Here is a 16,376-nt window from a genome sequence, read left to right as displayed (position 1 = left end):
AAATTAAAATTTAGTAAGTTCTTTTTGTTTTTTTTATGGCCTCTTTAGATGATACTTTTCCTGTAAAATTGAGTGGTCTAGCAGAAGTACATGATTTTTAAAAAATTTTAGTTACAATAATGCAATCCATTTCCCAGCATAAGTGGTCATAAGTGCAATTCTGACTTTGGCTGGGCTTAGAAGCAAAGGAAAAGCCCCCAGACAACCAAAATGGAAATACTCACACATCTTTGTGTGGATAAATTAAATCCAGATTGTCCTTCTGGTCTTGACTTGTGCTGTAGTGGATGGACTTGCCCTTGATGCAAACCCTCTGAACCAGCAGGACATCTGTGGGACACCTCCTGATACATCAGGGTGAGTGCCAACTGATTAAAAGAGTCTATTAGCTTAAATTATCTTTTCCGACTATGCAAGGATGTTTTTCTGTTTTCTTCAGTGAAATTATGGGTCAGGTCCCATCACATGAATTTCTTCTTAGTTAAACTTGTTGTCAACAGTAAGGAGAATTTAATCTTTTGGCAGGCAATATTTTAAGATGCTGGGTGAGAAGGAGAATCACAGCAACCAGGGAAAATATCTGAACAGAATGGGTCTGTCAGAAAGCACTACTAGAAAAACAGTAAGGGGAATTTAATCTTTTGGCAGGCAATATTTTAAGATGCTGGGTGAGAAGGGGAATCACAGCAACCAGGGAAAATATCTTAACAGAATGGGTCTGTCAGAAAGCACTAGGAGATACAGAGGAAAATCCTTGTACATCGGCATTTCATGGTGGGAGAGATGAGGAAGGGTAAATCACTCTCAGCTAGCACAGAATTTTAGTGGAAGGAGTCTGGGCTTTGGAATAAGACAGTCAAGGTTTGAATCCCAGTTATGCTACTTACAAACAATTGATTTGGACTGTTTACATGATATCTCTAAGCCTTGATTTCCAAATCTGTAAAGTAGAAATAGAAATATCAATTCTACAGGGATTTTTAGAAGTGTAGGATACAATTCGTGTAGTGTAATCAGTACTTTGTGGGCCCTCACGGTTCTATCATGATTATTTTTTGCCAATCTTGCTGCTGATTGTCTCAGAATGTTCTTTGTATGAAGGCAAACCACATCCCAAATAAATTTATAGAGTTTGAAATTGAAGGTCCAAAGCTGATAGCTCTTAATCTCATCCTAGGCAAGGTGTGTGTAATCAATATCCTCATCCAAAAAATAGGGATACTATTTGTTTATTAGGCTGAAATTGCCAGTATTTTGGCTGTTTGTATGCTTCAACCTAAAATATATAGAAAAATACACAAATATAAAATATATAAACAAATATAAAATATAAAAGTGTCTCATTTACTTCAATGGTAACAAGCATCTAAGGAAATAATAAATACAAAAGTTCTTATAAATCTAAGGCTATTATTATTACTGCAACTAAAATGAACATTTAAAAGAAAATGGGAACAAAAGACTCTGCTACTTGATCAGCGAACACGTAAAAGGATAAACCAGATCCTACTCATCGGGGAGGAATTCTGAGGGACTGAGTGAGGCGGGCCAGTTTCTACTTGCTTCTTCCCTCTCAGGGCTGAGTGTACAGGTACTTGAATTTGTGTCCAGAGTGCTGTCTGGAGAATTTCCTCCCTCTTCTTTGCATTCTTTATTTTGTTTGTTTGTTTGTTTGTTTTTCATGGATTGGAAGATTTAATATTGTCAAGATGGGTTGTTTAATTTTAGATTAATATGAGGATATAAACAATTAGGTTACAATGTTTGCATTTGTTAGGTAAGGTCCCTGTTGTAGTTGTGTCTCCCACCCAGGAGATGTGCCATATACCCACATGTTGTGCCCATTAGGCAGAAACACACTGATCTGTCCCTCCAACTTGAATTGGGTTTTTCTCTTGCGTGGGTGTGTATTAGTTCATTTACTGGCTTTGTTAGTATTGCAGGCATTGGATACTTTTCCATTCTTGTGATACTTTACTAAGAAGAATGTGTTTCAACTCCATCCAGGTTAATAGAAAAGATGTAAACTCTCCATCTTTTTATGGATACATAGTATTCCATGGTATACATATAGCACAGTTTATTAATCCATTCCTGGGTTGATGGCCACTTGAGTTGTTTCCACATCTTGGCGATTATAAACTGATCTGCGATAAACAGTCTAGTGCAGATGTTCTTATGATAAAATGATTTTTTTTATTCTGAGTAGATGCCCAGTAATGGGATTGCAGGATCAAATGGAAGGTATATTTCGAGTTCTTTGAAGACTCTCCTTACTTCTTTCTAAAGAGGCTGTATTAATTTGCAATCCCACCAACAGTGTAAAAATGTTCCCTTCTCGCCACATCTGCACGAGCATCAGCAGCTTTGGGACTAAATGATGACTATTCTCATCTGGATGATATCTCGGTGTGGTTTTGGTTTGCAGTTCTCTGACGATTAGGGATGTGAGCATTTTTTCATGTGTTTTTTGGCCATTCATCTGTCTTCTTCAGAGAAGGTTCTGTTCATTTCTCTTGGCCAGTGACAGATGGTCTTTAAAATCCCAACTCCATACTATGTGAGATAGTGTCTGGCAATGGAAATCAACATGAATTAAAGTAGAAAAATCTTGGGAAAATTATGTGGTGGTACATTTTTGTACAAGAGAAATGAGATAAAGCTTAGCATCCAGGGCACAACCTAGAGTGAGAACTGAATTGCCAAAGGGCAGCCTGTGGGGTATGTATGTAATGGAGAATTGCTAGGGAATAGAACAGCCACACTCTACGTCCTTTGCTGTAGTCCTATTGGTAGACAGCAATAACTGCCTGGATTGGTTTCTAGCCACTCTACTCCAAACAATAGCTACGCCTAGGTTTACATCTTTAAAGATAGAACCCATTGGTTACCTAAGAGGCGTCACTGTGTCTGCCCAGAGTCCAGCACGGCATGCTCAGAGTGTTGTTTGAGGATTCTAGGGCTCCACTAAGTGCTGTATTTGGATGAGGTCTCAGCAGTGTGACCTCAGTGTGACCTTCTAGGAAGTGACCTCTCTTTGGAGAACAAGTATTCAAAGCTGCTGCACAGAAGTTAAGGCTGGTGACCCAAGGATGCGGAAAGGTTGATGGTTCTCCTTGAGAGCACAGCAGAATCTTTGGGAATTTCCTATTGCCCAGATTTGGGAAGGCAGATTTGCCTAATTTAAACCTTCAAGAGACAGATACATTGTAACAAATCAGAGAGAATCTTTCTAATGACTAGAACATTCACCTACCTTGTTCAGGGCCCCCTTCTGCTAATTGAAATTGTCAGAGAAGGCATTATAGAATCAGAATAATTAGAAATAGATTTTTGGTTTTGAGGTCTTTCCTCAAGGTGGTGGTGAGGTCTTGTGGCTGCCCTGTTAGAGTCTATTGCTCCAGTGACAGGAAATTCATAATTTCCTCTCACAGAGAGTACTGGATGCAAGCTGCCAGCTTCTGTCTTTTTCAGCCATCAATTTTGCATTCTAAGCTGGCCCCTCCTTTCTGTCCTCAAAGTCTTCTTCCATTTAGGATACAATTAGCTGAGTAAGTCCTGCAACTAAATGACAATGACCATTTTATAGACTCCACTCTCTGAGATCACTCACAGGTTTCCTTGGCTGGAGTTCCAAGTGGACTTAGATCTGCAATTATACATTTACCCACCTTTGCACAGATTTTACTAGTTGAAGTCTCAGTTGGACTTATTTCTAAGCTCCTGGAGGTACCTTCACATTTGTTCATATTTACTACCAACAAGTGGTCCTTTTGGTGGTGGTTCTCTAGAGAGGGGAAAGTGGAAAAGGCTCTGGAGGACAAACAAGGATTAGAAGGAGGGGTTTCATCCCCACGACAGGGCTTGTTGACTTTCCACAGTCAGTAGCTCATTTCTCTCCTTGGATGCTCTGTGTGCTCATTCATTGCACTGTTGTGATTATAGCACTTATCATGTGATATTTGAAATTACTGCTATGCTTCTGTCTCTGCGAGTAGACCAATGGTTCTTAAGCCATTTCTGTTCAAACCCTCTGGAGGAAAATGACATGAGAGTTATGTGTAACAGTAGCTCACTCTGAAATTTGTAGTTGGAAGAAGGACTCCTGACAACTTCTTCATCCTCTGCCTCCTTCCCCTTGTTAACAATCACTGAACAAGAATATGAGATCTTTGGAGTCAGGGATGGGCTCTCCCTTTATTCCCAGCACCCATGTGGCTAGGACACTAGGATAGTGCTCAATGAATAAAGAATGCCTAAGGTCACTACCTAATTTGTAAGAATGTCAGAACTAGAATTCAAGAAGCCTTGATTTCTAGAATGTGACACTCTTCAACTATTGTAGTGTTTCCAGCTTTGTTTCTGGGTATGATTTAGTGCTGTTGACTTTTTTAAGTTTCTTTTCAAAATTTCATAAATAATAGGTGTGTATTCTCATTGTAAAGGACTCAAGCAACAATTACCATCAACTTAAAAATATTTTTATACAGGGTGTCCATAAAGTTCGCATGCAATTTAGACACATGAACTTATGGACACCCTGTATGTAAATATTTTATTCAACGTTTAATATTAATAAGATTTAAAATGCTAGATGACTTATGATAATAACAATATTAAATGAATAAATATTATTCAATTATTAGGACTGCCTAATAATTAATAAAAGCATCTTGGCTTTTATAGAATTTTGGCCCTTATTCCTTTCCAAAATCCCTTTAGGGCACATAAATAATGTGAACTAGGAGCAAAGGCCTAAAGGATGGAGAAAATTAAGACAACTTTCTGAATAATTAGGCACAAAAATTGCTATTAGTGTCACAATTAATTTTTAAAGACACTTATTTTTTATTGAAAAATTCAAAATTTAAAAATATAAAAATTCCCCTTCAAATTTTGTACCTCATTTAAATCAAGGCAACTATTTCTTGAGAGAAAAACTACTGGAATTCCCTAGTATCAGGCATGAACACTTGCTGTTATGTAGCCAGTCTTTTATTGTTTCATGATGATATTTTTATTATCATAGATCCAAGTTCTCATTTTGCTTTATTAGCTTAGACATTTTCAATTAGTTAAAGATTTCAATTGCTTTGTATATGAGAAAATTTCAGGGATGATTTCAGCAGAAATGCTGCATGTGAATTTTTCTAAAATGATTTATTTTGTTTTCTCTTTTTTTTTTTTTCTGTAATGATCTGGCAGACAAAAATGTACTATCATTTATTTCTTCATGGAACAAGTTATTGCTTTTATCCTTCGACTACTCCCACTGTCATCACTGTCATATCTGGGATGAGATCAGAGCCAGCAGTCCTCTGCTTCTAATTAACAATTAAATTCTACAAATAGTATTGCATGTCTACCAGGTACTGGTTACAGTCTTAAAGATGAGGGCTTCAGGGCGGCGCCTGTGGCTCAGTCGGTAAGGCACCGGCCCCATATACCTAGGGTGGCGGGTTCAAACCCGGCCCCAGCTGAACTGCAACCAAAAAATAGCCGGGCATTGTTGCGGGCGCCTGTAGTCCCAGCTACTCGGGAGGCTGAGGCAAGAGAATTGCTTAAGCCCAGGAGTTGGAGGTTGCTGTGAGCTGTGTGATGCCATGGCACTCTACCGAGGGCCATAAAGTGAGACTCTGTCTCTACAAAAAAAAAAAAAAAAAAAAAAGATGAGAGCTTCAAAGAGGACTAAGAGAAGCCCCGCTCTTAAGTAGCTCCTGGTGGGTAGGGGCACCAGCAGGTAAACTGCTCAACACCATTCTGTGTGACAGATGCTGTGGTAGGGATGCCGTCCAGGGCGGGTGGGGGCACAAAGGAGGGACTGACCTGTCAGCTCCCTGTGGGAATTCAGGGAGCATGTCTTAGAGAAGGTTAGCCTTGAGATGAGTCTGGAGAGATGATTAGTTTGTCAGGAATGAGGGAAAGGAGTGTGGCAGGCATGCGTGTATAAGGCGTGGAGACAGGAGATAGCACGGCTTGGGGAAACTGTGAGTTGTTCACTTGGCTGGCGTGCTGGGGAGGCCTCAGAGCTGTGCAGGCTCTGCACAAAAAGCCGTGCTTTTTGTTCTGAAGCATATTCTCTGTGGTCAGTGTACTTTTCATTTACATAGTGGGTGGATTATGGACAGAAGAAAAACGTTATTGCCCATCTTTAAAATGTTGAGTGGCACTGGAGCAATTAGGAAGAGATCTAGGTGATAATGGTCCATTTAAAATAAATCCTTCCTTCCTCTAAAATCCCCAGAATTTGTTTGCCACTGGAAATACAGTTTTTGAAAAGAGGCAGGAAGCAAACTGACTCCTGACAAGTGGTATTTTCAGCTTTCTCCTCAGCCTTCGTGTGTGAACTCGGGGACGATGTGGACCTGGGCACTGTGGATGTTGCCTTTACTCTGTCAATTCAGCCTGGCAGGTAGGTCAGCCCGGCAGCTTTATGGGTCATGGGATTGTTATTACCTTCTTTGGACAAGAATTGTTATCTTCATAGCAAAGGGACCCCTGGACCACAAGCATCCATGGATGGACACCAGGGGATTTGTGAGCATCTGAGTTTGTGCGTGTGTGTGTGTGTGCGCGCGTGTGTGTGTGTGTGCATGCAGGTTCCTATCCACTCATGCATGTGCCAAGCTCATGTATATTCGTGTATGTGCAAATTTGGCAAGATGGCCTATCATGTTTTCAAAGGGACATGTGATCCCGCAAATAGTAAAATTCACTAATTTAGGGTACAGTAGTCCCCCTTTATTTTCAGGGGTTATAGTCTAAGACCCCCACCTGATGCTTAAAACTGGAGTGGTACTGAACCTATGCATACTATGTTTTTCCTACACACACATGTCTATCATAAGGTTTAATTTGTAAAACTCAACAAAGAAGTTAATTTATTTATTAATTTATAAAGTTTAATTCACAAATTAGGCAAGGAGATTAACAATAACTCATAATAAATAGAATAATTATAACGATATACTGTAATAAAAGTTATGTGAATGTGAACTCTCTGTCTCTCTCTCAAAATATCTTATTTCATTGCACTCACCTGTTTTCAGACCCTGTTGATGGCAAGTAACTGACACTGCCAACAGTCAAACTGCAGATAAGGGGGACTGCGGTGATGGTGAATGCTTGTCTCCATTGTTTTTGTGTTAGTGTGGCTTCATCTGACACACACATCACATAAAAAATAAACAGTTTTCACGCTGTTTGCCATATATTGCGAGGATGTAAGGGGAAGTGATGAGACAACTTATTTCTACAGTGTTCTAACTCAAGACTATGGGTCTGATATTCAAACAATATCGTGCAGATCTAAGATCCGTTAGTTTGATCACAACTTATGTTAAAAATAATTAAGACTGGAGGAAAAGAGGTTGGGGCTGGGCTCTGGAAACGTAGAGAGGCATTCATGTATTAGTAGCTTGGGCTACCATAACAAAATACCATCATCAGCTGGGTGGCTTAAGCAGCAGAAATTTCTTTTCTCATAGTTCTGGAGGCTGCAAGTCTAGCAGGAAGGTGCTGGCAGTGTGTGGTCTCCTCTGAGGCTTCTTCTCCAGGCCCTGCAATTGGCCACCCTCTTGCTGCCTCTTCACATGGTCACCCCTCTGTGCCCGCACACTCTGATGTCTCTCCCTGTAAGGACACCGGTCAAATTGAATGAGGGCCCACCATACTGGCCTCATTTTAACTCGGTTACCTCTTTAAAGGTCCTATCTCTGAATATAGTTACCTTCTGAGGTACTAGGGGCTTGGGCTTCAATTTATGAAGTTTGGGGAGATGCAATTCAGCTCCTAACATGTAGTAATTGATGGTCACCAAGAGGGACTAGTTACCTGCCTTGCAGCCCCCTGTGGTTACGCCTGTGGCACTCAGAAGCTTGGTAGATTCAGACAGGAGGCCTCTTACTCTCCCACTCATCTAGTCTCAACTAGTGCTCCCAATTATCCAATTGAAAGTGCTAACTACATGCATCATGGCTCCTGTCAAGTCATCCTTTCCCTCAACACGTCTCTTTCTATTTTCTGTCTGTCTTCTCATATACACCGTCTCTTATAAACTGACTCCAGTTCCCACCACTCTTCCTATCTAGAATATCTTTCCCTTGGTCCTGCTCAGACTTGCCTTTCTTTTATGTTAAGATGTTTTTTAAAACAGTAAATTTGAAATAGCACCACAGTGATACATCATAGAGGGGAAGAAGGAAGGTTGAGAACATCTTTTTAATTTAATTTTATTTTTTTCTCTCTCTTTTTTTACTAAATCATAGCTGTGTACATTAATGCAATCATGGGGTACAATGTGCTGGTTTTATATACAATTTGAAATATTTTCATCAAACAGGTTAACTTAGCCTTCAGGGCATTTTCTTAGTTATTGTGTTAAGACATTTGTATTCTACATTTAGTAAATTTCACACGTACCCTTGTAAGATGCACCATAGGTGTAGTCCCACCAATCACCCTCCCTCCACCTATCCTCCCCCCTCCCCTCCCCTCCCTTTCTCCTTTCCCCCTATTCTTAGGTTATAACTGGGTTATACCTTTCATATGAAAGCTATAAATTAGTTTCATAGTAGAGCTGAGTACATTGGATACTTTGTCTTCCATTCTTGAGATACTTTGCTAAGAAGAATATGTTCCAGCTCCATCCATGTAAACATGGAAGAGGTAAAGTCTCCATCTTTCTTTAAGGCTGCATAATATTCCATGGTGTACATATACCACAATTTATTAATCCATTTGTGGGTCGATGGGCACTTGGGATTCTTCCATGACTTACCAATTACAATTTGGGCTGCAATAAACATTCTGGTACAAATATCTTTGTTATAATGTGATTTTTGGTTTTCTGGATATATACCTAGTAGAGGTATTGTAGGATTGAATGGCAGGTCTATTTTTAGATCCCTAAGTGTTCTCCAAACATCTTTCCAAAAGGAACATATTAACTTGCAGTGTAGAAGTGTTCCCTTTTCTCCACATCCACACCAACATCTCTGGTCTTGGGATTTTGTGATATGGGCTAATCTTACTGGAGTTAGATGGTATCTCAAGATAGTTTTGATTTGCATTTCTCTGATGATTAAAGATGATGGGCATTTTTTCATATGTCTGTAGGCCGTGTGCCTGTCTTCTTCAGAGAAGTTTCTCTTCAAGTTCCTTGCCCAGCCTGCAATGAGATCACTTGTTCTTTTCTTGCTTATACGTTTGAGTTCTCTGTGGATTCTGGTTATTAAACCTTTGTCAGAGACATAACCTGCAAATATCTTCTCCCATTCTGAGAGCTGTCATCTTTTTAATTTTAAAAATGCTCCTCTTGCCTGTGGGAAATTCTCTGATAAGCAAGAACATTCTACCAATATTTCTTAGAAGAAAGTTAATGGAATCCCAGCAGCTGACGGAGGCTGTGTCAACAGAATGCCGACAGCACGAGTCTGAGGTCTGAGCTATGACTCCACTGCACTCTGCTCAGGGCATAGGGTGGGACTCTGTATCAACAACAACAAAATAGAGAGATGCTTCTAGTCTAACTGAGGACATAAAAAGAAGATACTTTTGCACAGTCATCTAATGTGTTTGCATTTCTAGCCGTGCTGTTACAAAAGAGTCCAAATAAAGTTAAAAACATGGCAGCGTTGGCAAAGTTAAAAAAAAAAAAAAGATAAAAAAAAAAGAAGAAAGTTAATGAATATTTCCCCTTATTTCTAGAACCAGAGAATATCAGGTTTTGTTTGTTTTTGTTTGTTTGTTTGTTGAGGGTATGGGAAAGATAGATGCAGTAATGCCAGACCTAGCCTTCAGTTGTCTGTTTTTTAAAAATAAAATTCTAGGGCAGCACCTGTGGCTCAGTGAGTAGGGCGCCGGCCCCATATACCAAGGGTGGCGGGTTCAAACCCAGCCCCGGCCAAACTGCAACCAAAAAATAGCCGGGCGTTGTGGCGGGCACCTGTAGTCCCAGCTGCTCGGGAGGCTGAGGCAAGAGAATCATGTAAGCCCAAGAGCTGGAGGTTGCTGTGAGCCATGTGATGCCACGGCACTCTATCGAGGGCAGTAAAGTGAGACTTTGTCTCTACAAAAAAAAAAAAAAAAAATTCTATATCTGAATAATTTTACAGAAAAATTGTGAAAATAGTATAGAGAATTCTTCTTTGGCCTCCATCCAGTTTCCTCATTGTTAATATCTCAGAATACTACAGTACAGTTGCCAATACTAAGAAGCTAATATTAGCACATTGCTTTTGATTAAATTTCAAATTTTATTTGTACTTCACTAGTGTTTTCCATTAAATGACCTCCTTCTGTTCCAGGAACTGATGCAGATATGGTAATATCGAATTAAATTGTCATAATTTAATTTCTGCTGGTCTGTGACAGTTTCTTGGTCTTTCCTTATTTTCCATGACCTTGACAGTTTTGAGGAGTACTGGCCAGTACTCATGGGGTTTTGGGGGACAAAAAATGCAACAAAAGCAAAGTGTCCATTTCTCTATCCCAACTTTCTTCACGTTTGTGACTGTCTTCTACTGGAAAATTCAATAAGACTTAAAATAGGCACATACTGGTTGCCAACAAGGAGAAAGGGTGGCAGTTGTGTGGCTCTGCTGATCACAGTAGTTCTGTTAGGTGAGATTAAGGTGATTGTGATGTGTGGCATCCCTTCAGGTAAGTGAGGCTACTGGTGGGGAAGTGAAGCAAGAAAGCCTTTTCCAGTTCCCCTACCACCTCCTAATTTATGGTAGAATGAATCTAAAATAACCAGATGCAGAATTAGAATACCATGGGGACATAGGAGAAGACTAGAGAAAACTACGTTAAATTCCTTCCCTGAGTCTTGGAGTTCTGGATTGTTGAGCAGGGAATCTGTTTTTATATTAGTCAGGGAAAGGTGTTTAGTTATAGCAATAAACAAGCCCCAAATCTTAGTGTTCAACACAGCTACCTAATTTCGGTCACAAATAACAAAGGGACCCAGACTGGTGGGGGCTCCGCCATCCTCAAACGCACCCATCGTAGCATGTGTCTCCAGGGTGTGCAGTGGCAGAGGAGGAGAGAAAGGAGGGTCACACACCAGCACTTAGATGTTGCCTGTCATATGTCCAAAGCCAAGGTGAGTCACATGGCTGTGCTATTGATGAGCACTGGAAATATTGATGAGCATTCATTTTATCTACCACAAATATCTTCTGTAATACCAGTATCAGGAGGCCTCTGTAAACCCATATGCTGAGGAATAAGAGCAAAACAAAAACATCCAGGTTGAAAGGAAAATTGTTTTTGAACCACTTTCTGGAAATCAGATATTTGATTCCCTTTCTAGCTATGGCTTCTAATGTGTGTTATCTAGAGCTTCTGAAGAAGTGAGGGAGAAGCACTAAAGGAAGAAAAGGCGGGCTCAGTGTTCGCCGAGGTTTGGTAAGGGTATATTCGGCTCCATGAAGATCTATCCTACACTGATATTTCAGTGGCTGGCTTTGGATTCAGCCAGTATAAGGAAGAAAGAGAATGAAGATGGAGATAAAATAAAATATGATAGTAGGAGGCCATAATGATAATAAAGTAAGACCAGGAATATTCTAGGGAGAGGGGAAAAGGCTTCTGTTTCCTTGTTCAACTTTGAAATCAGTGTGATGAGTATGGTAAAATGGAGGTTGGTGGAGGGCTGGCTGGCTGGATAGTTGTAAGAAATTTGGCTAAAGTTAAAGATAGAGCCACATGTATACCTGCCCACAAACATCACACATACACCACACTACACACTCATGTATCACCCATATCACATGCTACACACAAGCACACCTCCCCACTGCACACATACACCCGTCACACACCCATCCCATACACACCACACAGTAAATACACCACACACCCCCGTATATACCACCCATTACACCATACACACACATCATACACACAGACACACACCTGTTATTATCTCTGAGCCCTGGAGACAGGGCATGAGTTGGTCAGTGTGCAAGTCATTCTTCCTAGGAAAGTGTTGGCTGACCCTTGCTTCACCCCTTGTGGGATTTTGCACATTCCTCTTGGTAGTTGTGAAGTGTGGAATCTGTTAATATTTTGCTTGCTGAGCCGAAGAATCCCCTGGGAAGGTTTCAAGCTCTGTGGGCTCTTTGAAGAATGTGTTAGTGGCACAGCTGCTGATCTCCATGTGATATCTGGTATTATTTGGTTGGGGTCCAGTTAACTTTGGTCTTTTTAAGCATTTGGACTCAGAGATCACTAGCTTTGTCATGGTTTTCAGCATGCAAGTAGTAAAGATTGAAAGTCCTTGAACTGCTGACCAATGGGTGCTGCAGGTGTGAGGCTTGTGTGCAGCCCCCGGAGAAAGGCATTCTCTGGAAAGAGCTAGAACTGTTGTACAACATGAAGGCTTCTAGCTGTCCTGCCCCCTCGTTTGTCATCATCAGTGGCTCCTCATTTCACAGACCAAATATATGAATGTACTCTACATACAACACATACACAATTTTAGAGAACTTTTAAAAATTAGAAAAACCTAAAGCCAAACAAAATAGGAATGCCACCCTTTACTCCTGCCTTCCTGTTACAAGGCCACTCTCTGACAGAGCTGACATGTATACGGTAGTATTCAGGTGTGTAGAGGAAAGGGAAGGTGTGGGGAGCAAGACAATGTGTTGACATTGTTTCACTTTCTTCTGCTTTATGGTACCTTTTGGCTAATTAGGGGTGAAGACTCACTGCTCCAGAGTTCCTGCCTTCCCCTCTGCGCCTCCTTAATGTGGTGTCTGTATAGATGAGCAGGATTAGGTGATTTCCAAGTCTTGGAAAGGGCTCTTGGATCCCTGGGAACAAGCCCTCGTGCTCCCCTCTGGCTTCCCTTGGACTATCTGCTGTGGTCTGCTGCAGGTCAGGGGGCTTTGCTGGGCTTTGGGTCATCATACGGGCACCTCCTCCTGAAGTTCCTGCCCCAGTTGTTTGCCTGTGGTCTGAAGAAGCTCTGTGCACAGAAGACTCTTCTTCCTAATGTTAGGCCTGATTCCTTCTCATAGAACTATCCCTAGCCCCTACACGGAAACACAGGAATTTCTGGAACCCTGCATGTTACACTAACCTGTTTGGAGCTCACCTAAAGAGCTGCACCAGGCCCACCCTCTGCCAGTGTGTTGTTAGGATGCCACACCATGATGAATGTAGAGCTTAGTGGAACATGAGGCTTCTTCTAGACTATAGGCTTGCAGCCTCCGACAGGCTGGCTGTGCCTAATGAAATAGACTCCAGGCCCGGTGACCTTGGCTCATCAGACCCATCTGCATGTTTGTACTGCACTATCCAGAGCACTGACATCTGAGCTCATGCTCCTTTCATTCCCTCCCCTCTGTCCACCCCTAATATTTCCCTTATTAGAAGTGGTGGGTGTTTCCCTTCTCCCTGGCTTCTTTCCTAGGGGACTCTAGAGCTTTCTTTGGGATGTAAAGGTAACTTCAGGAGTTGCCTTCCTCTTTCAAGTCTGTCTCTTGAGACTGTGGTCTTGCCAAAGGCTCAAAAAAGAGGTTAGTTTGTGAAACTAAATTTACCCTCACTTCTTCATTTCTCTATTGGGTGTGTGTGTGTGTGTGTATGTGTATGATGAGTCCCTTGGTAATTCAATGAAACCTATGAACTGATTCTCAAAACAATGTTTGTAAATGCATTTAAATAGAATCAATAAGATGACACAGAAAACCAAATAATGAAGTTATCAAAATATTAAAGAAATAAATTAGTGATGTGGTATACATGTTCTTCTTTATTACCACATTAAATAATTACCTAATAATTACCATAATTTTGGTCTACTCATCAGATCTCCTAATTATGTTAAGTCAGAAATAGTGATAATTGCATTTGATAATTCAAGGTATCCGCAAAAGATGAAATACAATCTTACAATAACTGTGATTTTTAGTGGGATTTCAGTCCAAGTCTAGCCCATTGCAGTGCAAAGATCCAATTATCGAGATAATGAGGACAGTCTAGGAAGAAAGGACTTTTTTCTAATGTGAAAGACATCTGGGGGGCACCTGTGCTCAGTGGGTAGGGAGCCAGCCACATGCTCCAGGGCCGGTGGTTTGAACCCAGCCCTGGCCTGCTAAATAAAAAACAAAAAAACTGGGTGTTGTGGTGGGCACCTGTAGCCCCAGCTACTAGGGAGGCAGAGGTAAGAGAATCACTTGAGTCCAAGAGTTTGAGGTCTCTGTGAACTGTGGCACCACGGTACTCTACCAAGGGTGACAAAGTGAGATTGTCTCAATAAAAGAAAAAAGAAAGAAAGACATCTTTTCAAGAGAAAGAAGAAGCTGCTTCAAATCTGTTTCTCTAACTAACAGAAATCACAGGTTTTTTAAGGAGGAGCCACATGCCTGGGGGAAGATAATGGTGTAACTAACAAGGGACCACGAAGTATTGGGGGCAGGTTATGGGGGAAGGTAAGTCTTGGCATCAGGAGGTCTGCCTAGTAGGCTTCATAATCTCTTCTGTCTCATAGAAAATCCATAATTTCTGAGAAACAACTCAAAAGATCAAGTAGTTAAGGGAGAGGATTATATAAAGATATAGAGGTCATTGAAATTTGTGCATGCAGCCACCTACAACAAAGTCACAGGTAAGGAAGCCAGTACAAGTAGTTTGTTGACTACATTCATGAAGGAAGGAAATTCTTAATTTTGGCAATAGGATACTAAAAGTTATACAAAATTTTCTCCATTTAAGTTTATTGACCCCTGAATTTTACCTCTGGACCTCTGAGGGGTCTAGATCCCTGTTGTAGATGGTAGTATCATCTTTTCCTATGAAGGGATGGATGCTATTGGGTAGGATATACAAGGAGCAAGATTTATGAATTATGAAAATACAGCTGAAGATATTTCATAATAAAATGTGGAAATACAGGTGAAGATATTTCAAAAATTTCCATTTTCTTATGGGAAAAGAAAATTGTTGATAAGGTTGAAGTGTAGCATTCTGTATTTTTCACTTATGTGCACATCATCTACTACCCAGTTTTCAAGACAGGTTCTATTCTTTGATGCTTTACTGAGTGTTTCATGAATACTTTATATATGCCTGGTATTTAAATAATTTTTGCTTCTCAAGTTTGGCTTTTGAGTAAGAATGTAAAAAGTATTTCTTAAGAAGTATGTTAATGGAAAAAAACCCAAACTATGAAAAGTAATTTAAAGAGGTTTATTCTGATCTGAATGTGTGTGTCTGGCCCAGAGCACATGGCCTCAAGAATTCCTGCGAAAATATTAAAGGAGGCAAGAATTTCACATAAGACACTACGGGTGTACATTGGTTTCACCCCAAAAGATGGGATATCTCAAAGCAGCGGTGTGGGGAATAGAGTGGTGGGGTGGGGGTGGGCTTAAGATTATAGGTGCGTTTAAAGATTCTTTGTTGTTAATTGGTTAAAGAAATGAAGCTTTATCTAAAGCCATGGAGTATTTTCACTTACGGATGTCAATCAGAGACAAGCTACCCCAATGCTTACTAAAATTCTAGTTGCCTATCTGTTAAGTAAATTGATGGCCTACAGGTATGGTTTAAGTTTTGTCTTGTATAGCTTTAGACCTTTAGATTATTTGGTATCTTATTGTTACAAAGAGTATCTCCAAAAAGGGACAGGGAACACAAGACAGGTCTGACCTCCTTTCTTAACTCAGCTTTAAGGTTTTTCTGGGGTCCCCTTGGACAAGAGGGGGTCCATTCAGTTGGCTGGGGGACTTAAGATTTTATTTTAGCTCACAAGTAGGAATTTAGCTCTTCTAAGGGAATAACTGGAAAAATAGAGTTAGATTCTCACCATGAATCTGATTAGGAGAACTTAATGTACCTGGCAATTAACCAACAAATTCTGCTTTTGATCAGCCTGTTTTCATTAAAATGTTCAATGCTGGCAATATTTATTGTGTACTGAAATTGTTGTGTTTGTATTTTGTTTGTTTTATTTAGCTCTGCCAGCTAAGCCTGAGAACATTTCTTGCATCTACTACTATAGGAAAAATTTAACTTGCACTTGGAATCCAGGGAAGGAAACCAGTTATACCCAGTACAGAGTTAAGAGAACTTAGTAAGTACAAGAGCTTGGGTTTTATCAGTGGGGATAAGGAGTGGGAGAGATAGAAGCTCCTGATTCATTTGTGATTCATGTCATTTAGAAGGTAAAACTTTTCTCAGTTATAGTTCCTGGGTGACTACTATATACAACCAGTGGCTGGGGCTCCATCTTGGCTACTTGCAGCCATGAAGACAGGTTCTGTACCCGCAGGGGTGGGGGGTATAGAGCTACCTGTTAACCTCCTCTTAGAGTTCCTGGCTGGCATTAGTGACCAGTTATAAGCACAGTGGAAAAGTCCATT

The 16,376-nt window shown here is 40.5% G+C and overlaps 1 protein-coding gene across 3 annotated transcripts in view; it reads left to right on the top strand.

The window, feature by feature from the left end:
* The window catches only part of IL31RA (interleukin 31 receptor A), an 84,531-nt gene that overhangs the window by 28,049 nt on the left and 40,106 nt on the right, over positions 1-16,376 (top strand). For 2 of the 3 annotated variants that reach the window (XM_053590435.1, XM_053590428.1), the window contains exons 1-2: positions 6,146-6,412; positions 15,970-16,087. In XM_053590435.1, coding sequence (XP_053446410.1) covers positions 6,358-6,412; positions 15,970-16,087 — 173 coding nt within the window. In that variant the 5' untranslated portion in view covers positions 6,146-6,357. Of the gene's footprint in view, positions 1-6,145; positions 6,413-15,969; positions 16,088-16,376 lie in introns of those variants that run through there. The other variant, XM_053590420.1, reaches the window with a different exon arrangement.

This window comes from Nycticebus coucang, chromosome 1 (assembly GCF_027406575.1).
Source record: "Nycticebus coucang isolate mNycCou1 chromosome 1, mNycCou1.pri, whole genome shotgun sequence".
Lineage (NCBI taxonomy): Eukaryota > Metazoa > Chordata > Mammalia > Primates > Lorisidae > Nycticebus > Nycticebus coucang.
Note: the sequence above shows the minus strand (reverse complement) of the source record. Positions and strands in the feature narration are given on the sequence as shown.